The 26007-nt window shown below is 40.8% G+C and overlaps 1 protein-coding gene across 2 annotated transcripts in view; it reads right to left on the bottom strand.

Annotated features, from left to right (window-relative positions):
• CDC5L (cell division cycle 5 like) overlaps positions 1 to 25923 on the bottom strand; it is a 51049-nt gene extending 25126 nt beyond the window's left edge. For both annotated transcript variants that reach the window (XM_036116779.2, XM_036116705.2), the window contains exons 1-10: positions 25724 to 25923; positions 23281 to 23384; positions 21172 to 21333; positions 19986 to 20113; positions 18307 to 18406; positions 11705 to 11923; positions 9967 to 10111; positions 7149 to 7337; positions 2192 to 2340; positions 396 to 558 (exon numbers count right to left, since the gene is read on the bottom strand). In XM_036116779.2, coding sequence (XP_035972672.2) covers positions 396 to 558; positions 2192 to 2340; positions 7149 to 7337; positions 9967 to 10111; positions 11705 to 11923; positions 18307 to 18406; positions 19986 to 20113; positions 21172 to 21333; positions 23281 to 23384; positions 25724 to 25768 — 1404 coding nt within the window. In that variant the 5' untranslated portion in view covers positions 25769 to 25923. The remainder of the gene's footprint in view (positions 1 to 395; positions 559 to 2191; positions 2341 to 7148; positions 7338 to 9966; positions 10112 to 11704; positions 11924 to 18306; positions 18407 to 19985; positions 20114 to 21171; positions 21334 to 23280; positions 23385 to 25723) is intronic.
• Positions 25924 to 26007: the final 84 nt, after the last annotated feature.

The following is a 26007-nucleotide window of genomic DNA, read 5'->3' on the forward strand; positions in this document are numbered from 1 at the left end:
TTCTAAAAGTATAGAGCAAACAGAGGAATCAAGGCTCAAAACCTAATTTATGAGGTATTCCAAACTCAAATTTTATTTTACAGAAATAGAAAAAAAAAGCATCATTCAAGAAAGTAAACTAATTAGTAAATGATAAAGAATAAAATCATATGAGATACAAGGAGCATTACTATCAGCATAATCAATATTCACAAACATATTAAGAATAAATAGGCTTATGAGACCAAAAGGTTCTCCTTCTCAAGTCCTCCAATCATTCTCTTCTGGCATCTGCAGGTGTACAGTATCTTAAGGTGCATGCAATACACACCAACAAAGGGAAATATTTTAATACGGCACCCAGGAGACAGCGCAGTTTTTTTAAAAAAGAGTATTAAAAGGGAATTGACATGTACCATCTGCTTCACGTAAGAGGGGTCACTGTAGTCTGCCATTCCATCCTCAGGATTAATGTTTAACTTGTCTCGAAGAGGAGTTCTACCTGGGGTGGAGTTAATAACTGGTTTGGGAGTTGTCCCACTGCGGGGAGTCAACCCTTCAGATCCATGAGAAGGAGTCCTAGAAAGACAGAAATTCCAATTAATAAAAGTGCCAATTTTATCTGGATCGTGCTTTCAAATGTTTTTCACATAAACTATTTTATGTGAAAATAATTTTCACAATATTTTATGTGAAAGCATAAAAGAAAGAAACAAAGATACAGAAATTCTGTCTCCCTACCTGGTTTTAAGTTAGCTCTCTAGGTTAAAATACAGGTTTAGTTCAGGTACCTTAGTATTTACACATAGTATTTTCACTTTAATGACTTAAGTTATTACATTTGACATTTTCTTGCCTTGCTAAACTAGGCCCACCAAACATTATTTCAACCTTTCCTTGACGTACTGCAGGGTGGCTAAGAACATGGAGGTCAGCCACCATGCTCAAAAACCCCCAGGAAACTCTTTTTGAGTTCAGTGTCTTCATCTCATCATTTGCCCCTCACCACCAGGGTCTGTTGGCTAGAGCACCACTATCATGGGTGTGCATGATAGCTCCTCCCTTTACATTTTGTTTGGAAACTGAACACCAGGCCTATATATACTGAGTGAGGGCAGAGACTCTCTTAGGAATAAAGTCCAGAGACCCCGCAACTTATATTTTAATTGATCAAAGCCTTTCACTGTTGTTGCTGCTTATTTCCTGTATCTTGGCTCTGTTGCAAATAAGTGGTGCTGCCAGACAGGTGTTCCCAAAGGTGAGGTGAGGTGTTATCATTAAGACATGGTCCCTATCCCCAAGGAGCTTACAATCTAGTTGAGACAAGACATACACAGGAAAAAGAGGGATTAGGCTCTCCTACAAGCCTGGCAAAAGTACTAAATATTATTTAAGGATTTGGCTGCCAATGCCTCTTGATCCTGCTGTCGGGTCCAGTTCCAACAGTCTGAGATGCTTCCCATACTAAACAACTAGAAGGACTGACGCTAATACTGAAAATTAAAAGTAAAGCCCAAAGATTTCCAACCTTAAAAGCTCAAATTTCATTTTAATATGAATTTCTTCTACAGCATTTTTATCTTAAAAATTCTTAAAAGTGGTAACTTAAAACAAAAAAAATTGTAAACAAAGACTGAACTCTGACCTCTAGTTAATGATATGCACAAGACAGTGTTAGAAGTGAAGGGACAGAAACCTGCAACTTACTTTGAAATGCATTAAAAAATCAGATGGACTGACAGATAGATATATGATAAAGCAAATACAGTAAGATATTAACAACTGTAGAATCTAGGTGATAAGTGATATAGATGTTTGTTTTCCCATTCTTTTAACCATTTAACTGAATGTTAGAAATTTTCAAAATAAAATGCTGGGAGAAAAGCAATGGTAATACCCAGATAAAGGACTACAATTTTTATAAAATTCAACAAATGATCATTAACAGTGGACTGATTTGTTCTTTTAAATCAGATAAAATGTATTCAGAAACAAGGTGACAGCATCAGAAACTCTGAAAAAAAAAGAAACTCCATTTGGTTTTAACCAATTCCTGGATATTATTATGTTATTTACTACTATGAGTGAGAAGAAATCAAAAAGGCAAGTTAAACACTTATTTCCATTCTCTATCAACATTACTAAAGCAAACATGTCCAATCCTTGAATTTGAGTTTTCCTAAAACAGGAAAGATCTATGTATTCACAATACCTGAACGGGGTAGAAAGAACGGTGTTCGGAGTCTGTACAACGGGCCGCTGTGGAGTCACACCTGAGAAGTCACTCTCGTGCAAGGGGGTATTAAGTCCACCTTTTAATGGAGTGTCCACATTGGTCAGGGCCATGAGGTTCTGAGCTTCCTGATAAACAAGAAGGTAAAGAAATGTGTTTTAACAGTTCAGCCAGGAGAGCAGAATCCTCTCTTCTGGTCCTACGATATAAATCTCAAAGGAGACAGAATTCTTATACATTTTCTTAATGAACACTGAGAGAGAAAATGAACTCTGGGCCATGGCAGAATTCAGTACTTCCGTTCCTCTGTCAGCCTAACACAGCATGTCAGAGGTTTTGGAATGAAGTTTAAATGTTAAGAAATGTTCTGAAATGAAATTATTATGACCCAAAATCTTCTATTACCTGTGCCAAATCTCTTTACAATCATAAAGAACAAAGAACTCAAATTTCCCAACGTGAGCCTAGGCTAAATGTCAGAACACCCAGTTGTTTTTTTTTTGTTTTTCTGAGAGAGAGAGAGAGAGAGAGCATGAGCGTGCACACACATGAGCAGGGGAGAGGGTAAGGGCAAAGGGAGAGAGTAAGAATCTTCAGCAGGCTCCACACTCTACACGGAGCCCAACACATGGCTCAACCTCACGACTCTGAGATCATGACCTGAGCCAAAAATCAAGAGTCAGATCCTTAACTGACCCAGGCACCCCCAGAACACCCAGATTTTAGTCTGGCTTTATCACTAACTCTATTCAGTCTTCATTAGCCCCTGAGTCTCAGTTTTTTCTACTGAGAAGTTAAGATACCACTAACTCGTCTATCCATTTCCTGAGAAAATTCATGAGAGCAGGTTCCTTTCTGAAGTCTTGCTGTTCTCTTTAGGTAGGTCTGACAATGCTCTCTTTAGCGCCTCTACCACAACTCTACACTCACTACTATGACTGCACCCACAATCTCCTCATCCCCAACTCCAGCCCTGTGAGAGACTACATTTTTCAAGATAGTCATAGCCATATCTCTCATCTCATGTGCTCTTCTTAGGATCCAACCTTGATTACACCTCCCATCAAGAGGTGGAGGTCTATGTCCCCTCCTTTTGAATCCAGGTATCCTTGTGAGTTACCTGTAACTAACAAAATGCAGCAAAGTGACACTGCTTGACTTCCAAGGCAGGGTAAGCAAAAACACACCTTTCCACCACGCTCACTACAACATCCCCATTGGAGCCTGGAGACACCATGGGCGAAGTTCAACTGTTCTGAGGCCACATGCTGAAAGAAAGCCCAAGCCATAGAGAGGCCACAAGCAGATTTACTCCCCATTCCCAGGTAAGGACCTAACCCACAGCCAGCATCAACTACCAGACATGGAAAGAAGATGATTCAAGCCCATGTGTGTCAAGATACCCCCAAATGTTGAGTCTTCTTAGCTGAGGCCCTAGACCTCATGGAACAGAGACAAGCCATTCTTTTGTGTGCCGTGTCCAAATCCCTGACCAACAGAGATCATTAGCACAATGAAATGTTTTAAGCCGGGAAGTTCTGGGGCAAAAACAAGATAACCAGAGCAAGACTTACTCCATTACTCTGTTGTTCATATTCATGGAAAGAACCTTGAATTTCACATTATCAAAGTCCTGTGTGTGTTCTTTTTGCTAGTCCAAATACAAAACATTTTTCCCCAACTAGGCTCCCAAAAGGCTGGCCAGCTTTATACCTCTGGGCAGGAGACTGGAAGCCACTTCTCTCAGGAATCTGATTAAATCAACCCAAAAAAAAAGATGTAGAAATATTGACATCAAGAATTTGCCAGTGATGGGCGCCTGGGTGGCTCAGTCGGTTGAGCATCCGACTCTTGATTTCGGCTCAGGTCATGATCTCAGGGTCATGAGATTAAGGCCCACATCAGGTTCCATGCTCCGTGGGAAATCTGCTTGAGATTCTCTCCCTCTCCCTTTGCTCCTCCCCCTGTGTGCATGAGCTCTCTCTAAAACAAATAAATAAATCTTTAAAAAAAAAAAGAATTTGCCAATGAAACCCCCAGCCAGTTCAGCCTGGAATCAAAGAGGCCTTACCCATACCCAAGGAGCTTCTAGTTTACTTTTAATTGCCCTGCCCTTAACCCTTAGATATAAGCAGATACAGGCAAAGAGCTAAAGATTAGAAGATATTTGAGGAAACAGTCAATACGAAAAACAGAGAACAAAAGAAACTTAAATACTATGCAGGGAAAAGAAAACTTATCAGAACAAAACAAAACCATCATTAATAGCCTCAGAGAAAGAAAACAAAATATTCATTAAATAAGATACTTAAAAATTGAACACTTTTTTTTTAAAGACTTTATTTATTTATTTAATTGACAGGGAGAGAGAGAGAGAGAGAGACAGCGTGAGAGGGAACACAAACAGGGGGAGTGGGAGAGGAAGAAGCAGGCTTCCGGCTGAGCAGGGAGCCCGATGCGGGGCTCAATCCCTGAACCCCGGGATCATGACCTGAGCTGAAGGCAGTCGCTTAACCAACTGAGCCACCCAGGCGCCCCTGAACACATTTTTAAAAAGAGCTCTTAGAAATTAAAAATGTGATAGTAGGGGCGCCTGGGTGGCTCAGTGGTTAAGCATCTGCCTTTGGCTCAGGTCATGATCCCAGGGTTCTGGGATCGAGCCCCGCATTGGGCTCTCTGCTCCGGAGGAAGCTTGCTTCTCCCTCTCCTGCTCCCCCTGCTTGTGTTCCCTCTCTCGCTATCTCTCTCTGTCAAATAAATAAAATCTTTAAAAAATAAAAAAAATTAAAATGTGTTAGTAAAAACTGAACAAAGATAAAATTCAGAAAATCTCCTACCAATAAATCAAAAGGTCCATTAAAATAGAAAACCAGAGAGGAATAAGAAAATTTGAGGTTCATAAAAAGGAACAGACCAATGAAAGGAGGAAACAAAAATTTTCAAAATAATGTCCCAGAATCGAAGGCCATGAGTCAGTCTCCAGAATGAAAAGATCCACCAAGTACCTAGCACAGTGACTGAAAACAGACCCACACCAAAAAAATATGCATGTGAAAAAGAGAAGGTCATGTAAGCTTCCAGAGGACGAGAAAAAGGGGTTTGCTATTAACAACCTAAATGGCACAGGTGATCTCAATAGCTATAACAGAAGCTTTAACAGAAGCCAGAAGATGTTGGAGCACTGCCTTCAAAATTGTAAATAAAAACCATTTCAATATGGGAGTGCCTAGCTGACTCACTCAATGGAGCACGCAACTCTTGATCTCAGGGTCATGAGTTCAAGCCCCACGTTGGATATAGAGCTTCCTTAAAAAGGGGGAAAAAAAGAAAAGAAAAAAGACTTCAATCTGGAATTCTATACCCAGTGATACTATCAATCAGTTAAGAAGCTAGAACAGTAATTTATAGATATGCAAGGTCTTAAAAATTCCATCTGCCATGAACCCATCCTCAGAAAGTTACTAAAGAATATGCTTCACTAACAAGTACATAAACCAAGAAAACCAAAGGCATGGGAGCCAGGGAAAAGGCAATCCATGGGACTTTCTAGGATGCCAGGAAATCAAGAGAACAAGCTGTAAATAAGATCTAAAGAGTAATCAGTCCAGAATAGAATGTCCACAAATTCTGGGAAAGACTTTGTCAAAAAGCTAAAAATATCTAAAATTTGATCACATTACAAGAGATTTACAGAGATAGTGTCAAGTCTAGAGTTAAATTCCTGCTAAGTAATCAGAAAATTTAGCATCTGAATAAAATAAGCATTAACTCAAAGAAAAACCTAATAATGTGCAGTATAGTAATTACAAGGCACTTTGTAGGCTCAGCAATGAATATGGTTTACAGTCATAAAGTAAACCATGAATACAGAGCTAACCAAAATTATGATATAACCGTAACAGAGTATGAGGTAATGTAAAGAGTACATACAATGCATGCTACGGGAAGAGGGTGTGAGAGCCAAATGTTCAAATTCCCAAGTGGAAAAATGGCTAAAACTAAAAATAAATCAATAAGTAACAAGTGTCCTAGCAATAAGGTGATAAAAACAAAGAGCTGTAACTGGTGTCTCTAGACAGCAAGCAATGAGGAGCACAACTGTTTCTCTTACTAAGTTTACAGGAACTACGTGACTCCAAATCAATACCTTAAAATTATATTTCTGGGGGTGCCTGGGTGGCACAGTTAGGCATCCGACTCTTGATTTCAACTCTGGTCATGATCTCAGGGTCGTGGGATCGAGCCCTGCATCAGGCTTAAGATTCTCTCCCCGCCCCCCCGCTCTGCCCCTCCATACCCCACTTGTGTGCACTCGCTCTCTAAAAATAAAAATAAAGTAAAATAAAATTATATTTCTGACTATCAGAGAAGAGGAAATGAGATGTAAGGGTGATCAAATATTTTGTTAGGTGTAGCTATCCTCTGGCATATAAACTCCCTAAGAACACACAGAGCTGTACATCCCATGTGTTTAGGAGAGAGGAGAACAGTACTGATGGCAGCCTGTCCCAAGCTAAGTACAGAAATGCAAGAAGTTTTAAAAATCACTACTACAACTCCTGAAACCAATACTGACTATATGTTAACTAAAATAAAAAAAAAAAAAAAACAGACTACATACATCTGCTTTCTAGGATTGCTAAGCAGTATGAAATTTTGAAACGTTGTGCTTTAGTAACAGACACTAAAGATTAATGAAGGAGGAAGAGCTGGCTTCGAAAAAAAAAAACCTATGAACTGATAAATGTAGAAATGAAACCACATAATTAATCTGCTAATTGAGCTTCCCTAATAAAATCTCTAGAATCTATGCATTCAGGACTCAGTTTTAAACTGTTTATCCTAAAAGAAACACACCAAATCTCATACTGTCCTCCCTCATAACACTTTCAAGGACAACAAGATGAAAGGCTCACACTACTATATGACAGCTTACCTGCAGAATTCTATCCTGGGAAGCTGGTGTGCGAGGTGTTCTAAGAGCGATGCTGTTGTTGGTGACATTGTACTCAGACAAAAGAGTACTGGAGGCAGAGTTTGTTATGCCAGATTCCTCAGCAGTCTGACGTGCAATTTCACTTGCTTGGCCTACTTTCACAACCTCCTGGAGTTCTGCATCTGAAATCTAAAAAGACACAGTTATCACCATACAGCAATATATTAACCAGAGAATAACATAGCTTCAAACTTCCACATTCCAGAAAGATGAATTGCTGAAGCTGTGTGATGAGTACACAGGGGTACTACTTTCTTTACTATTTGTGGATTTGAAAATTTCTATGATAAAGTTTTTAAAAGTCTACCCTATATAATATGGGGAAAAATTCCATATATGATATACTATCAAGCTGTAAAGTCTTATATTTCCATAATGAAATTCTTTCAAACCAACTAACATTAATAAACCAAGAACATAAAATAATCGTGTTTGTATAAAACTATCAAAGGGGGAGTGGACTGAAAGCCAATTAAAATATCAGAGTCCAGGGGCGCCTGGGTGGCTCAGTTGGTTAAGCGACTGCCTTCAGCTCAGGTCATGATCCCGGAGTCCCAGGATCGAGTCCCGCATCGGGCTCCCTGCTCAGCGAGGAGCCTGCTTCTCCCTCTGACCCTCCCCCCTCTCATGTACTCTCTCTCTCTCTCATTCTCGCTCTCTCAAACAAATAAATAAATCTTTAAAAAAAAAAAAAAAAAAATCAGAGTCCAAGGGCGCCTGGGTGGCTCAGTTGTTAGGTGTCTGCCTTTGGCTCAGGTCATCATCCCGGGGTCCTGGGATCGAGCCCTGCATCGGGCTCCCTGCTCAGCAGGAAGGCTGCTTCTCCCTCTCCCACTCCCCTGCTTGTGTTCCTTCTCTTGCTATCTCTCTCTGTCAAATAAGTAAATAAAATCTTTAAAAAAAAAAAAAAAATCAGAGCCCAGGGGCATCTGGGTGGCTCAGTCAGTTAAGAGGCTGCATTCCGCTCAGGTCGTGATCCCAGGGTCCTGGGATGGAGCCCCACATCGGCCTCCTTGCTCGGGAAGACCCTGCTTCTCCCTTTGCCTGCCGCTCCCCCCTGCTTGTGCTTGCTCTCTCCCCTGCCCCCTCTGTGTGTCAAATAAATAAATAAAATCTTTAGGGGCACCTGGGTGGCTCAGTCGTTAAGCGTCTGCCTTCGGCTCAGGTCATGATCCCGGGGTCCTGGGATCAAGCCCCACGTTGGGCTCCCTGCTCAGCAGGAAGCCTGCTTCTCCTTCCCCCACTCCCCCTGCTTGTGTTCCCTCTCTCGCTGTGTCTCTCTGTCAAATAAATAAATAAAATCTTTAAAATAAATAAAATCTTTTTTAAAAATCAGTCCACTGAGCCACAAGATCCCTGAGAAAAATCAAAAGGCATTACCCTTGGGTTAATTTTACAAAAATAAGCATCCTAAGGAGAACTAAGAAAAAAAGTTACAGGCAAACTCTTAATTTAGGAAATATCACTACTTGGAATGATATCTGACAAATTTATGTCATGTTTATACCCAAGAATTTTGTGTTGATGCAGCCAGCACATCATTTGGAGAAAGAAGCTCTTCTGTCCCCCTAGCTCCATCCCTCTGCTCCATTAAACCATCCAATTCTACGGAGCTGTACTACTGAAAATAAAAGAAGAGCTTATTCAGAACTCCCATAGTTTTGACCAACTAAAATTTTTTTTTTTTTTTTTAAAGATTTTATTCATTTATTTGACAGAGAGAGAGACACAGCGAGAGAGGGAACACAAGCAGGGGGAGTGGGAGAGGGAGAAGCAGGCTTCCCGCGGAGCAGGGAGCCCGATGCAGGGCTCGATCCCAGGACCCTGGGATCATGACCTGAGCCGAAGGCAGACGCTTAACGACTGAGCCACCCAGGCGCCCCTTGACCAACTAAAATTAAGTCAAAGGAAGAGAGCGTGGATAAGCTGAGTGAGGGTATGTTTCTTTCTCTCTTCTCCACAACTCCCACATTAATTTTCACACTGTTGTCTCAAAAAGAGAAGTATGACACAACAAAACGTTCCCTATAAGAAAGCAGCCTAGTGGGTGCCTGGGTGGCTCAGTCGGTTAAGTGCCTGACTCCTGATCTCAGCCCAGGTTTTGATCTCAGGGTTGTGAGCTCAAGCCTGGCATTGGGCTCCATGCTGGGCAGCACTGGACTCCACATTGATCTTGGAGCCTACTTTAAATAAAAAGGGGGGGACGCCTGCATGCCACAGTAGGTTAAAGCCTCCAACTCTTGCTTTCAGTTCAGGTCATGATCTCAGGGTCATGAGAAGGAGCCCCATATCAGGCCCTGCGCTCAGCACAGAGTCTGCTTGTCCCTCTACCTCCTACTCTGCCCCTCCCCCAATTCATACTCACGCAAGCATGCACTCTCTCTCTCAAATAAATAAATAAAATCTTTAAAAAAGAAAGCAGCCTAAAGTCTACAAAGCCAAATATCACCTTTATGCTAGTCAGCTACAATAAGAGGCCAGGAGCCCTAACCTGTTTGCAAATTGCTAAGAGCTGACAATTAAACCATCACAGGAACAGTTTAAGGCCTGATATAATTTATACAGAGAAGTTGTTACTTATTTACCATACTATATCACAAAGACTTATTTTTATGTGGCTCACCTATTACACTGTGAACTTCTTAAGGGCACCCAACACCTAGCAAAAACCTGGCACATAAACCCTCAAAACATTTGCTTGCTAAATAAATGATAAAGATACGAGTTCACACAATGAAAAACTGCTTTAACAGATTACCTGAGGGGCAGGAAGTACTAGTTTGCTTCTCTTTTTAGTAAATTCAGAAACACCACTAGTCTGAAGAATAGCTGATGGTAAATCAGATTCTTTTTTCCTTTTCAAATGTTGCTTGTCTTTTTTTCTGTCTCTTCCTTCTTTTTCACTATCATGAATCAAAGTAGGTAAGAGATTTTGTAAAGTTACATATAATCAATAACAGTAAAAGCCATATAAATACTCATACACTTTGAACAAAATAATCCCATTCCTAAAAAAATTACTGATAAAAAGACAAAATCCAAATACATTAAGTTGTGCCCTACACCATCACTTACCCACTATATTCAAGAGGAATGCAGCTTAGAATAGCAATAGAATTATTAAGAAAATAAAAATACAGTACTAAGTAACTTATGTACCAAACATTAAGCCTATATAAAAACTATGATGATAAACAAAATGTTATGTATAATTTCAAAATGAAAACAAAACTACTCCTACATCATGATAATACTCCTATAAAAATATGTGTGTGCACATATGAAAATGAAGGTGACAAGCATACAAAATGGGAAATAATTATATGAACAGGATGGGATTAAAACACTGAATTTTTAAATTTCCCTTTAAAACTGTTCTTTGGGGCACCTGGATGGTGCAGTCAGTTGAGCATCTGACTCTTGATTTCGGCTCAGGTCATGATCTCGGGGTTGTGGGATCAAGCCCCTCATAGGGATCCACACTCAGTGGGGAGTCAGCTTGTCCCTCTCCCTTGGTTCCTGCTCCCACTCTCTCTCTCAAATAAACAAATCTTTGGAAATCTGTTCAATTGTTCGTTATGATTCTTTTTTTCCATTATGGTTCTTTTTAATTCACAAATTTTTTTAAAGGATATTTAAGTCCTGACAATTAATTATGAACACCAGGCTCAAGGCCACCTTTGAAAGCTCCAAGAATGCCTCCTCCCGGTCTGCATGTCAGCCTCTTCCCCATCTAGCCTGCCCCTTCCAGACGATCCGCTCCCACTTCAACCTCTTCATTTGCACAGGCTACCTAAAACAAGGTTTTAATTTGAGAAATAAATTTAATGGAGTACATCCAAGAAAATCCTGTTTCACAGTGCCTGACATCTGTCATTTAGTACCAATCCATGTCAACAAAAATGGAAGGTCAGTGAGGGAGCAGAAAACCAAAACTCTCTTGACAATTGGAAAAGGTTCTCCCCACAATATTCAGATGCAAGAATGGAGAAACCCTAAAAATCCCTAAAAATAGGCAAAATCCTCTGCACCCTTAGACAAACATTTTACAAACACACTTATCCCCATTAGTTAAAAAGATTTAAGTATGCATCAGTAACTTTTTTCTTTTAATTTCATTCTAAGAGAAACAAGATAAAATTTTCACTAGAAAAGACAAAAACAGACCCAATTTGGACAGATTCCTCAGGCCATTAGTGAAATAACTAACCCGCTCACAAACGTACATAAACGTTAAGATGGTGACTCAGTGAGCAGACAGTACACCAGAGCCAAGTGCTGACATTTCAAGAGATGCAAACACCCTTTTGTGTCAGAAACATGACAGCAAGGGACACTGGTTTTCTCAGAAAGGTGAATCCAGTAAATAAATAAAAACACTATGCAGGCCACATTGTCCTACATAATAAAAATCTGGCTCTGACAAGAATAATGCATGGCCCTCCATAAAATTCCTACTATACTTTTTCATTTTCAAAATCAGAAAGGTGACTTACGATCTTAGTTCCCCATCAAGATCCTGTTGTCTTAATTTTCTGAAATCTGCATCAAGAGCCTGGTAGTTTTCCTCAGAAATATCATAGAAACCAAGAGCAGGCTTTTTTTCAAATGGGATTTCAGCATTATAATCAACTCCTCTCTTCTTTTTTCTCTTCTTCTGAATTTCTATACCAGCTGCTCGAAGTTCTCTTCTCTTCTGGAGGGCTGCAAGGCGCCTGAAGAAAACGAACCCAAGATCACTTTCAAAATCACATACCATGTAATTTTGTGAAGAAATAGAGTGAAGAAAACTATCTGGTTATTTGGGGAAGAAATATTTATTTAAATCCTCACCTCACACCATTCACCAAAACACTGGAGATTGGAATTCCCCTTCTGATTTAAAGGTTACACGCACACAAGCAAAAAGAAAAACTAAAAGGAACTACAAGTAAGTATGTGTCTGGTCTCTGGATGGGAATGTATTCACTTGATATAAATTAAATAAAGGGCAAAGGTAAAGATCAACAGCTTTGCTTTTTTTTTTTAACATTTTATTTTAAGTAATTTCTACACCCAATGTGGGGCTTGAACTCACGACCCTGAGATCGAGTTGCATGTTCTACCAACTGAGCCAGGCGGCTGCCCCAACAGCTCTGAATTTTAAATTTTATATCTCTATACCACTATTTTTTTTAAATCATGAAACAAAATTAACAGGCAAATAACAGGAAAAACATTTGCAATTAATATTGGCAATGGTTAGATATAAAGAATCTATGCAGGTTTTTTTTTTTTTTTTTTAATGTATCCTAAGGGGGGAAAAAAAGAAGGAAATAAATAGTTCATTAAGGAAAAAGATGCAAATACCCAAAATAATAAAAGGTATACTTAGCCAAGAATCACAAATTAAATCAACTACCAATTCTGCATATCTCATTAGTAGTCTTCAGTTTTTTTGTTTTGTTTTAATGGCAAGCCATGCAAAAAGTGGACAATCACCCACACTGGTAATGGAAAGTAAATTGGTAAAGCTTCCCCAAAGAGAATTTGGAAATACACATTAAAACCCCTAAAGTGGGCGCCTGGGTGGCTCAGTCGTTAAGCGTCTGCCTTCAGCTCAGGTCATGATCCCAGGGTCCTGGGATCGAGTCCCACATCGGGCTCCCTGCTCGGCGGGAAGCCTGCTTCTCCCTCTCCCACTCCCCCTGCTTGTGTTCCTGCTCTTGCTATCTCTCTCTCTGTCAAATAAATAAATAAATAAATAAATAAATAAATAAATAAAATCTTTAAAAAAAAAAAATAAAACCCCTAAAGTTTCTCACATTTTTTAACCCAACAATTTCACTCCTCAGCCTTTAGCCTAAAGAAATAAATACCATGAACAAGGCCTTAGCTACAAGACTTCACCAAGCCCTGTTCGTTAGCTGATAACTGGACACAATCTAGACATCCAATAGTAAGAAATTAGTTAAGAGCATTTACAGCACAGCTATAAGATAGGATATTATCCAGCCATCTGTATAACCTTAAAAAAAAAAAAAAACTGTAAATCTACTCTGCCACAGAAAGATGCTCAAGACACACTGGTATGTCAAAAATGTTACCAAATTCACATGTTACAGAGCAACATGTAAAAAATTATATGCATATCGGGGCGCCTGGGTGGCTCAGTCGTTAAGCGTCTGCCTTCGGCTCAGGTCATGATCCCAGCGTCCTGGGATCGAGCCCCGCATCGGGCTCCCCGCTCCGCGGGAAGCCTGCTTCTCCCTCTGCCACTCCCCCTGCTTGTGTTCCCTCTCTCGCTGTGTCTCTCTCTGTCAAATAAATAAATAAAATCTTTAAAAAAAAAAAAAAAAAAAAAAAAAAAAAAAAAAAAAAATTATATGCATATCTATCAGTGAACATATGCATATAAGATGTGAAACATGTCTACCAAAATATTAACAGTAATAATCAGTGGAGGTTGGAATTTCATTTCATCTTTACTTTTTTGTACTTTCCCATAATGCTATAATTTTAATGATTTAATGATGAGAAAAGCTATTTACCATATTAATGGGGGAAAATCAGTATGCAGAGCCTCATGCTGGAAGTTGCTCCTATGTTTTTGTTTTCGTTTTAGAGATTTTATTTATTTGACAGAGAGAGACAGAGCGAGAGAGGGAACACAAGCAGGGGGGAGTGGGAGAGGGAGAAGCAGGCTTCCCGCTGAGCAGGGAGCCCGATGTGGGGCTCGATCCCAGAACCCTGGAATCATGACCTGAGCCGAAGGCAGACGCTTAACGACTGAGCCACCCAGGCGCCCCTCAGTCTGTACTTTCTAATGATTAAGTTCTTCTTTCCAGCTTATCTTTTAACTCAGACAAAAGACCCTGCAGGCAAAGCAACCCCCCCTCAAGCCATAAAGACTGCCCTGAGCCAGTGAGACCCTGTGTCAGTGACTCCTAGACAGCGATCCACCTGCCCTTTCCGGCCCACCTGCACGTACCCACTGACCTCTGTCCCACATTTTCCTTATATAAACCTGGAAATATTTTCGGCACTTTGGAGACAGTCTTTGAGATGCTAGTCCATGGTCTCCCCGGTGGTGGCCCCACCAAAATACATTCCTTTCGTGATTCACCACCACTCATCTCTCTGCCTTTGGGATTTTGTTGGCAGCGAATGGCCGAACCTGGTCTGTTTGGGACCCCCCCCCGAGAGCTGGGTGCTCTTGCACCCCTGCACCCCAATCTAGTAAAATTCGGTTTAAAAAAAGTGTGGTAGCTGAATTAAGACCCACTTTCTCTTCTCTTACCCCCTCTCAGCTCTGGGAGATAGAAACTCTACTCCACGCTGATGCAGCCAAAAACACAGGGTTCTCTCCCCCACACCACTCTAGTTCCCAATAGGAGGGCTTTCATTCCAGGAGGGGCAGAACATCAGCAATTCCCATCCTGCCTCCAGAAACCTGTTGCAGAGGCTAAATTCCAACAAGAGTTGCCCAGACCGGGGCCACTTCCTTCTTCTGCCCAAATAGAAGCTCTACCTTGGGACAATGCTGTTAAGAATATTGGTGCTCCAGTAAGTAGTCCTTGTCCCAGCTTGAGGGATGAGGCTTCCACAGTAGGAGAAGCAAGCCATGGAGACCTGCGGTTGCTGCCTATACCTAGCACTCAGCTCCTACGGTGGGGATGTCATTCGAAGGCAAACACACCAGAGCACAGGCGTAGAACAGAGAACTCCAATTCTCCCCCAAAAGAAACTGACTTCATTTGCCACAGAGTATGGAGAAAATGTTCAAGCCTAAGGGCACTCTCAAAAACAGTGGAACTTGTGAAAGGTAACTGGGAAGAAACTGGTAGATTCACTGAAGATACAGGCTAACTATAGGCCCACTAGTTTGACAGAGAGAAACAAAGAAAGAAAAAAATGGGAGGGCCTTCCTGAGGTCAGAACAAATACCTGACCTGAAGGTTAGTTCTCAAACTATCCCTTCAAAGGAGCCCAAGTTTAATTGGATCAGTTTGTGGAACAATTTGTGCCCCACGACATTGTTGGAAACAATACAGCAATCAGCTGGCAATTAGTAGAGTTTAAAAACTGGGTGTAGCCAGGGAAAAAGATGTCAAAGTATGGTCAAAACCACATCATCCCAGGGTGACTGTGGGCATACCCAAGACCGCAGCCTCCATGAGGAGCAACATCAGAGGCTTTACATTTCTGAGGGGAGGGAAGGAGAGAAGAGACTTCACTAAAATAACCCACAGTCACTAAACAAGCAAACAAATAATATAATTAAGTTGGGGGTAGGGAGAACATGGTACCCAGAATTGCTCCAATATATCATCTAAAGTGTCCAGTTCCCAACAAAAAAATTTGAGACACGCAAAGAAACAGGAAAGCATGACCCATACACCAGAAAAAAGCTGGCAACAGATGGCAACAGAAACTGCCACTGAGAACAACCAGATGTCAGATTTAGTAGACAGACTTCAACAAAAAACAAAAGGAAACTGTGATTAAAGAAGCAAAGGAAGGTATGAAAATCAGTAAAGAGACAGAAATAACTTAACCAAATACAAACTGTGGAGTTGAAAAGTATAAAGCTAAAAGGAAAACTTCACTAGAGGGGCTCAACAGTAGGTGTGAACCTACAGAAGAACTAGTGAACTTACGGAGAGATGGGTATACAATCTGAAAAAAGGAGAAAATGAAACAGGAACAGAGCCTCACAGAAATATGGGGCATCATTAAGTGAACCAACATATGCACAACAGGAATACCAAAAAAAGAGAGAGAAAAAGGAGAATAAAATATTCAAAGAAATAATGGCTGAAAATTCCCCAAATTTACTGAACCTACACATCCAGAACAATCAACAAACTCCAGGTCAGACAAAAAAGAAATCCGCAAACAGAAACATCATGCTAAAAATGCTAAAAGCCAAAGACAAGGAGAAAATCTTGAAAGCAGCAAGAGAAAGATGATTTCATGGCTTACAAGAGAACTTCAATAAGATTAACAGCTAACTTCTCATCAAAACAGCATATACAATACGATCCAATTTTATACAAATATTACTGTGTCTGTATGTATACACATAAATGCAGCTCTGCATTATAAGAAAGGTCTGCAAGGACACGTTTACAAAATAAAGTAATTTCATTCTTTAAATAAGGGAAATAAAGACTTCAAATGACATCGGAAAACCTTTACAATATCACGCTAAGTGAATAAAACCAAGCCATATAGCATCGTATCAACCACTCCCCCCAAAGAGAAAATAGTAAAACACGGGAGGAAAAGTGTATTACTTTTATAATCAATAAAAAGCTTTAAAACAGGGACGCCTGGGTGGCTCAGTCTGTTAAGCAGCTGCCTTTGGCCCAGGTCATGATCCCAGGGTCCTGGGATCGAGTCCCACATCGGGTTCCTTGCTCAGCGGGGAGCCTGCTTGTCCCTCTGCTTGTGCTCTCTCTGTCAAATAAAATCTTTAAAAAAAAAAAAAAAAAAAGCTTTAAAACAGATCTGTAATTTAGCATTAAAAAAGGAAACAGGCCTGCAATGTATTTTGCATACAAACCAATCTAATCTAAGATACATGTACAACACAAGTTATTAAGATTTATAGATTCTAGGGGCGCCTGGGTGGCTCAGATGGTTAAGCATCTGCCTTCGGCTCAGGTCATGATTCCAGGGTCCTGGGATCGAGCCCCACATCGGGCTCCTGGCTCAGCAGGGAGCCTGCTTCTCCTTCTCCCTCTGCCTCTCTCCCTGCTCATGCTCTCTCTCTATCTCTGTGTCTCAAATGAATAAATAAAATCTTTAAAAAAAAAAAAAAAAGATTTATAGATTCTACAAGAAAATCTATGAGATAGTACAGATTTAAATCTGCCGAACAGTATTTAAAGCAAGCAATACCAGTTATACTTAGAGAGAAGCATCCTTGGCCCGATCTACGTGGTTAAAAGGCTCAAAATATTTGGTCTCCAAACACCAATGGACAAAAATGAAAAAGTGAATTTTTTTCAACCCTACTCACATTACTTAATCTTAAATAGTGTACAAAAGAGAAAAATGACTGAAACTGGGCAGAAAATTGGGCATCTCCTCTTGGTTTACTGTTCCAGGCCATTCATACCCCCCTTAAGTAACTATTTTGGTCTAGTGACTGGCCAGCTATGCCAACAAGCATCCTCAAGCATGAATCCTCCATCCCAGGATCTGGAACCTCAGAGTCATTACTAAGGAAACTATCACATGCTAGTCATCAAGTCAGGAAGCACTTCCCAGTATGGGGACCAAAAAGGCACCTGTGAAGGCTGAGAAGGTTATTCCAATGCCTGAATTCCAAAAGCTAATAAGCTCTTATACAATTCATATTTTCCTTTTATCCACTTCATCTTGGTTTCTGGGCCATTAGAAATTATATCAATCATGGATCTAACCAAAAGGAAAAAGGAAGGGGAAAGTGGAGAAAACCTTGAACAGACAGCAATACTTAATTCCACTCACTTTTTAAATGAAAATTTCTGAGAGCCTAAAATTTGGTTCAAGCCTCATTAACTCCTTCTACATTCAGCCAAGTTTCCTATTTCACAGCCAGTGCCTGCACAATACTAATCAAAAAGATTAAGTGGCAGTCATGCAAAGTCACACAGCCTTGTGTGTCCTCTAGCCATCTGACTCCAAGATGGCTATAACAAATGAAGCTCTCCTATGTTAACAGAACAAATTAACATATCAAATGACTATCTGGGTATTACCTCTGCCAAAATCTTTTACTTTTTACAACATCTTTTCAAATACATTTTTTTCCCTATATCTATTCTACAATGGTTAAGGGGAAAAATAAGACTTTTCCAAAGTACAGGGGTGCCTGGTTGGCTCAGTTGGAGGAGCATGCGACTCTTGATCTTGGGGTTGTGAGTTCAAGCCCCATGCTGGGTGTAGAGATTACTAAAAAAATAAACTTTAAAAAACTTTTCCAAAATATAAAGGAACTAAAGAATATTAGCGTATTTGGAATTGGACAATTCTAATTATTACTCACCCAACAGAACTGATATATCAGTTTTACTGGGCCTAAAAATGCACAGACTAATTGTTCAACTATAGATGGAAACAACCATACCTTGCTTCTTCCAATTGCTTCTCTCTTGCTTTCCTCTTGGCTTTCTTTCCCTGAGTATTTGCCAGGCGGGCTCTAGCTTCAGAAAGCATCTCAAGTTCATCTGCAAAAATAAAGAGAAGAAAAACTAAGTTCTCCAACATAAGCAAGGTATGTGAGACACACACTGTATTGCTTAAGAAGAGAAAAACCATAAATGTAATCATTATATAGCAGAGCATAACGGTAATAGCTTGGGTTTTGAAATCAGAAAAACCGAAGTTAAAAACTAGGCCCATCACTTGCTAGCTATGTGACCCTGGATAATTTATTTACCCTCCCTGGGCACATTTACCATCTATAAAAAGAGAATAACAAGTCCTATTTCATAAGAATGTTGAGAAGAACTAAGTAAAATATAACAGGTAAAGCATATTTATCATATAATTATATCCTTCATTATCGTAACTAACTGGCACAGCACCAGTCACGAAAAACTATTACAAAAACTACTATTTAATTATAAAGAAATTGACAATCTCCATTAGATACACCTTTCTTCCCCTCTATTTCTCTCTTCCAATACATTTCCATGGCTCCCAAAGTAAAACAGATTTCATTACTGATGGCTTAGAGCAATTCCTATATAAGGCTGTCTGGTGGAATCACAAGGGAACTTTAAAAAAAAAACTCAGGGGCGCCTGGGTGGCTCAGTCGTTAAACGTCTGCCTTCGGCTCAGGTCATGATCCCACGGTCCTGGGATCCAGCCCCGCATCGGGCTCCCTGCTCAGCGGGAAGCCTGCTTCTCCCTCTCCCACTCCCCCGCTTGTGCTCCTTCTCTCGCTGTGTCTCTCTCTGTCAAATAAATAAAATCTTAAAAAAAAAAAAAGACACTTTTTTTTTTTAATTAATTAATTAATTTTTAAAAACTCAGATTCCAGAATTACCCTCTCCACACTCCAGCTTACTGACTCAGATCTCCTGGAGAGGCCCTGGTACCTGTGTTTTTAAAAGTTCACCAAATGACAATGATGCAGGTGGAAACCACTACCTTTAAACTTTAAAATTTTTAAATCTCAACAAATACTCACTGAATGCTTCACAACAACCCTGTGGGGTAAGATAACTATTACTCTCTATCTGGCAGGAAAGAGAATCAAATCTCAAAAAGGTTATGACTTGCCCAAGGTCAAAGAGCTAGTAAGTGGCAGATGCTGAGTCTAAAATCCAGTTCCTCTGATTCTTGATTCGAGGTCTGAAGAAGGGATCATAAGTCAGCCTCATAGTAGTGCAGTGCCGCCTTTTCACAAAGATTAAATTACCTGCCTGAAGTCAAAGTAGTTAACAGGACTGGAACCCCAAATCCTGTCTTCTTATTGCTGCCTCTCTCCATGGAATGGGAATGAGAAAACAGAATCCTCAAGTGCTTACCACTAGCCTTTAGGAAATCTGTCTAGTAGTATATTACGCTGCTTCACTTATTACATGAATTGAAAAATCAAAAGCTAAAGACACTGTGTCCAGAAAGAGCAATTACTTTGTCACAGAAGACTGGACACATTTAGAAAGAGAAAAATAACTGCAGACAGAACTGGGGTTCTAAAAAGTCAGAGGAGCTTAGAAAGAAACTCAAAGAGTTAAAAAGAGACTGGAGGAATCTATGGTTACCAAAGAAATAAATTCCTCAGCAGCATATACTCACCCTCATCCATATCAATTGGATCAGGCCTTGCTGGTTTTGTTTCTGGATTTGGATCTATTTCTCCAGGTTTAAGTTTTCGTGGATCATCTGTTGTTTCCTCTTCATTGTCTCTCTGTGCAGCTTTATCCCTAGAAAAAGGCCCAGAGAAGTTAAGTCACACTATCACACCATTCAGTCTTAGAAATACCACGTTTCCTAGCACTAGCACTCTTTTCTTTCAAAAACCCAACAGATGGGGGCGCCTGGGTGGCTCAGATGGTTAAGCGTCTGCCTTCAGCTCAGGTCATGATCCCAGCATCCTGGGATCGAGCCCCGCATCGAGCCCCGCATCGGGCTCCCTGCTCAGTGGGGAGCCTGCTTCTCCCTCTCCCTCTGCCTCTCTCCCTGCTCACGCTCTCTCTCTCTCTCTCTGTATCTCTGTGTCTCAAATGAATAAATAAAATCTTTAAAAAAAAAAAAGAAAGTAAATCAATAAAAAAAAACCCCAACAGATGGGCATTCACAAAATAAAGTGATTCTACTATTGCTTCACCTGAAAGAAATGGTATTAAAATTCTAATTTCAATGAGTGTTTCCATTCACTATGAAATACAATCCAAGCAGCTCCTTAATCACAAATGCAGGAAAGCTATACAAATTAAAAAACTTTTAACAAAGAACCAAGAGGTCCTGGCTAACTCTCAGCAACGTGATTATGGGTGATTCTTTGCTTTTTTACTACTTTTTCCCCGATTTTCTAGAATAAATATATATGATTAGTCTAACATGTTCAAATTATTCTTTTAAAAAATATGTAACAAAGGGCGCCTGGGTGGCTCAGTTGGTTAAAGCATCTGCCTTCGGCTCAGGTCATGATCCCAGGGTCCTGGGATGGAGCCCTGCATCGGGCTCCCTGCTCCGCAGGAAGCCTGCTTCTCCCTCTCCCACTCCCCCTGCTTGTGTTCCCTCTCTCGCTGTGTCTCTCTCTGTCAAATAAATAATTGAAATCTTAAAAAAAAAAAAGTAACAAGTATATAATTTTAATCAATCACATGAGACTTAGAGTATATAATTCAATAGCTTTAGCTCCTCTGGCTTTAATCCGATCTGCAACTAAATGTTTAAAGACAGAACATGCTAAAAGTTTATTCAGTCTCATTCAGGAGATATACATATATTTGAATACTGCTTTTGGAAATTGACTTACAAAAGAAACTCATAGTGTTCCAAGCACTGGGCAGCTGTTCTTCCGATGATTGGTGCAATGGTCCTCCACTGAGTTGGCATCAACTTGGCCAAGTGTAAGAGTTTTTCTTCTTCTTCTCTGGACCATTCTGTTTTCTTAATGCTTGGATCCAGCCACTCGTACCTATTAAAAAGATACCATTTTATACATTGATTGGTCACCTAGCGTGAATATCCTACTTACACATTAGATATACTAACCTCTAAGGTCTGAAAAACACAAGCTAACTCTCAGCCTTCAATTATGAAAGCTGTTCTTTGTTCACAACAGAATGTTCATTATTTGGCTAACTTTACCCCACTCAATATTCTCTAAGTCACCAAATTCTACTGTATATTAATTATGCAAGACTAGAATGCTTGAAAAAGGTAAACTAACTGAAACATGATTATATGGCTTCTTTCTCATCGTTTCCATTCATTTTACACTTTGTTAGAGGGTTTGAAATTACCTGAAATCAGACAATAACACCTCACATTTTTAGTGTTTCTAGTTTTCAAAACACTGTCTCATACTTTGATTCAGTTCCCATTCAGTTCCCAACACCTTGGTTTACTTCGAGTTTACCTGCCTGAAGTCAAAGTAGTTAACAGGACTGGAACCCCAAATCCTGTCTTCTTATTGCTGCCTCTCTCCATGGAATGGGAATGAGAAAACAGAATCTTCAAGTGCTTACCACTAGCCTTTAGGAAATCTGTCTAGTAGTATATATCTGACTTACACTCATTAAATGGCTTTCCAACATCATACGCTTTATTCGGAGTTTTTAAATTTAAGTAAAACTACTATGCCATCCTCTATCTTTCCTATCACACCACCCAACCCACCTTTTCCATCCAGTCTACATAGCTGGCAAATAAGATACAAGCCTTACTAAATATTGGGGCAGGAGCTTAACTCCACTGAGAGAAGCAGAAACCAAAACTTCTTCAGACTGAGGACCATCTTCCTCTTTGGGATCCAACCTCTACACTCTGATCCTTTCTCCCACCCAGGTGCCTAGGAAATTAAGTCACTCTTGTACAATCCAAAATATGATCCTAGTACCACATGGGTCAAGGCTGAGGCCAGATCACTCATGCCAAGCGCTTAACAGCAAATATACAATATTTCAACTGTATTAGGGCACCTGGGTGGCTCGGTCAGTTGAGCATCTGCCTTCGGCACAGGTCGTGATCCCAGGGCTCTGGGATCAAGCCCCGCATTGGGCTCCCTGCTCAGCAGGAAGTCTGCTTCTCCCTCTGCCCCTCCCACTGCTCATGCTTACACTCGTGCTCTCTCTCTCTCTCACCCTCTCTCTGAAATAAATAAAATCTTTAAAAAAAACAATATTTCGGGCGCCTGGGTGGCTCAGTCGTTAAGCGTCTGCCTTCGGCTCAGGTCATGATCCCAGGGTCCTGGGATCGAGTCCCACATCGGGCTCCCTGCTCGGCAGGAAGCCCGCTTCTCCCTCTCCCACTCCCCCTGCTTGTGTTCCTGCTCTCGCTGTGTCTCTCTGTCAAATAAATAAATAAAATCTTTAAAAAAAAATAAAAAATAAAAAAAAAATAAAAAATAAAAAATAAAAAAAACAATATTTCAACTGTATTAATAAGGAAACTCAGCTAACTGTGAGCTAGCCTAGAAAATTAACCATTATTTATCATTAATTTCTTCGGGAAAGTAAGTTCTAAATCAACTTATAAACTTTTGGAAGTTTATGGAACGCAATCCATTTACAATACTAAAGTAAATTTTAGTACTGTACTAAAAGTAAATTTATTTTATGCTTCACAAAACACTCAAATACATTAACTTGTTTGAACCTCATATCTCCATCAGTTAAGGCCAAGTATTATTATCCCAATTGGGAGAAAACAGGGACAGGAAAGAGGGGATAGAAAAATGGCTTGCCTAAGACCACAAAGGAAAAAAGTGACAGCTAAGGCTTAAATCTAAATTCTCATCTCCCACTCCGTACTTTCTGTTCCATCACACTGCCTGCTTTCTTTGGCAAGGTTCAAAGAACTGACATTTTCCTCATCATAATTAAGGTCGCTTTCTGCTTTCCACTCATTAAGTGGTACATACCATCTGGCTTTGCACTGCTTTGCTGATTTTCTATGCAGCAGTGAGGCAATCCTAGACCACTGGTTTTTTCCATATTTCATTACCGCTGCTTTCAGAATTTCATCCTAAAAAAATTGTCGAAGAAAAACAATATACTCATCACAAAATTCTAAGTGAGAAAAGACAAAATTTAAATTAACTCTGACAGGACTGCTAGGGAAAAAGTCATAAACACGCACACGCACACAAACACACACACACCCTAGGTAAGGGGGGAAAAAAGTACAAAAACTTCGTTTACTATAATAATAAACAACAAACCAGAATTGGCAAAACGCAAAAAATTAAGAAGAAATCCCTCAGAAGGACATCCTACATCTCCTTATACACAAACCCTCCCCCACCCCAATAAACTGGGAGTACCGGCCAATCTGAGAAACCCTACTTGGCAGTGATTAACAAAAAGTACTCTCCAATGTTTGGCTGTCATCCTCCTCAAAAGGATACAGCTCAATCATCTATTTATTCATTCAAAAAACATTTCCTGAACACCTACCTTGTACCAGGTCTTGCATACTTAGAAAAAGAGAGTGAAATAGGCCTCATCCAGCCCTCAAGAAGCAAGTCAAGACTCTGGTGAATCCATTCTCCACTCCAGTTTACAAATACCATTTTCTCTCCAGTCCCATAACCCCTGCTTTGACCTAAAAATCCACATCTCAGGTCTAAACTAGGAATTAAGTATTTCTTCCCTGCCACACCAGGCAGTTCTTCCTCCAGGCTCTAGTTACTGTTTCACCAAGGAACCCATTCTGATATGGAATTTACCAATTCCACGGGAGTCCAGAAAGGTAAGCCACAGACCCCAAAGATAATAGAGCAATAGAGGAACGTATGTGGGGCTTTTTACTGTTAGGCTTTTTTCCACATTGAACTTGAGATACATGCCTCATACATGAGCCATTCCACCCCATTCCACACCCCCACAGTCCCCCCTCATCATCAGAGATTTAAAAAGACTGCAGGGCTTCGGCCACTACACAGAAATCTGGCTGTTACTTGATTTTGTACATCTGTCTCTCCCCCAGAAGTCATCTCTTCCCCAATTTAAACACCCTGGTTCCCTCTGTGCAAGCTGTGAGACAAGGCTGTCACGAATTTTATGTGTAACTTTGTCACAATACTGCTAGCCTTAAATACATCTTCAACTAAGTACATATAGCAGTTATCCACCCTACTAGATTCATTCCGCAAACATTTGCCAAACAACCTATTTCATATTGGTTACTGTCCTAGGTTCTAGGGATTCCAAGACCTGGTCCTCTTGCGGTGCTAGCTGCTGGGATAAAGCAGTATCAACTAGCACTTACTGAAAGACTCCTGTGTGCCAGACTCTGTTCTAAATGTTGACTCATTTAATCCTCAAAAGAAGAAGAAGATGATGATGATGATTCCCATTAGAAAACTGAGGCTCTGAGAGGTTAAAAAACTTACCAGCATCACACAGAAGAATGTGATGCTTGCAAAAGGGTAAAGCATGCTATCCCAAATGGATGAAAGAGGTGCCATGGGACCACTGGGGGTGTAACTTATTTTTACAGAGTGACTGGGCAAAAATTCCAAGAGTTTTTAACGGTTTTGAAGGACGGTCAGAAAGATGTCAAGCAGTAGGACATTCCAAGAAGGCACAAGAAGTAAAAAGACACTGCCTAAAAAGATACAATGTGCTCAGGAAACTGACAAATTCAGTGCACTCTGAATACAAACTGCACCAAAAATCTTATTTGTATTTTACTCCTTCACCACTGCCTTTCTGCTAGTCATTGGCATCATCCATTGCATTTCTGGAAGCAAAGACACTACTGTAGGCAGTTTGTCCTATCTGGTTTCTATCCTGGCTGAGGCGGAGTGACAGGAAGAGACAGGCCTTGGATCTGTCGTGATGACAGACAAGTTATGCCTTGATAACAGGTAACAAGAGGGTTGCGGGCATAAACGAGCTCTCAACTTGGCACTCAAGCTGCTTCCCCTCTGCAAGGAAGTCAACGAAGAAACAAAGTTGTGGCCACAGCACTTCTCTATATTGGAGTTATCAGAGAGGCACCGCACCCGGGCTGAGGGACGGGGGTGTGCCAGATTACCAACTCTCACTGATATCCTGCCCCGCCCCCTCTACACTGCGAGTTCCTAAAGGGCGGGGGCACGTCCTCAATTCAACAAATATTCACTAAGGGCCTAACAAGTGCCTCGCACGTCGTCAAGTGGTTAAAGCACAGTCCCCGTCCTTGGGGTGCTCAGATAACGCAGGGCCGGACACCAGATTAAGACCCCGAGGGTCCGCCCCGCGGTGCCCCCCTATGCAGACCAAGCAGGGCATCCTCCTCGCCTCCCCGACCTCCGCGCGCGTGCGCATAAGCTGCCGAAGGGGGCGGAGGGCAGCGGACGGCGGGAAAAGAGTACTTACCTCGGTATTCCTCCATACGCCCCCCTTGATCATAATTCGAGGCATCTTGGCTGTGGGGTGTCTCGGCAAGCAGCCGAGAGGAGCTTCACTGAAGTAGTAACGGCGCTGCGGCCACGGGACCTAAAGCCGCCACTTCCTCCAACCGCGACCTTCTGGTTTGAAGAGATCTGCGCAGGCGCAAAGCTGGGGGGGGGGTGAGCGGAGTAGCAAGTCTCGCGAGAACCCGGTTGCTGAAAGGAATAAGTGCCCTGTTGTGAAACCTCTAGTCTAGGAAGACTGATAGA

This window comes from Halichoerus grypus, chromosome 9 (assembly GCF_964656455.1).
Source record: "Halichoerus grypus chromosome 9, mHalGry1.hap1.1, whole genome shotgun sequence".
Taxonomy (NCBI): domain Eukaryota; kingdom Metazoa; phylum Chordata; class Mammalia; order Carnivora; family Phocidae; genus Halichoerus; species Halichoerus grypus.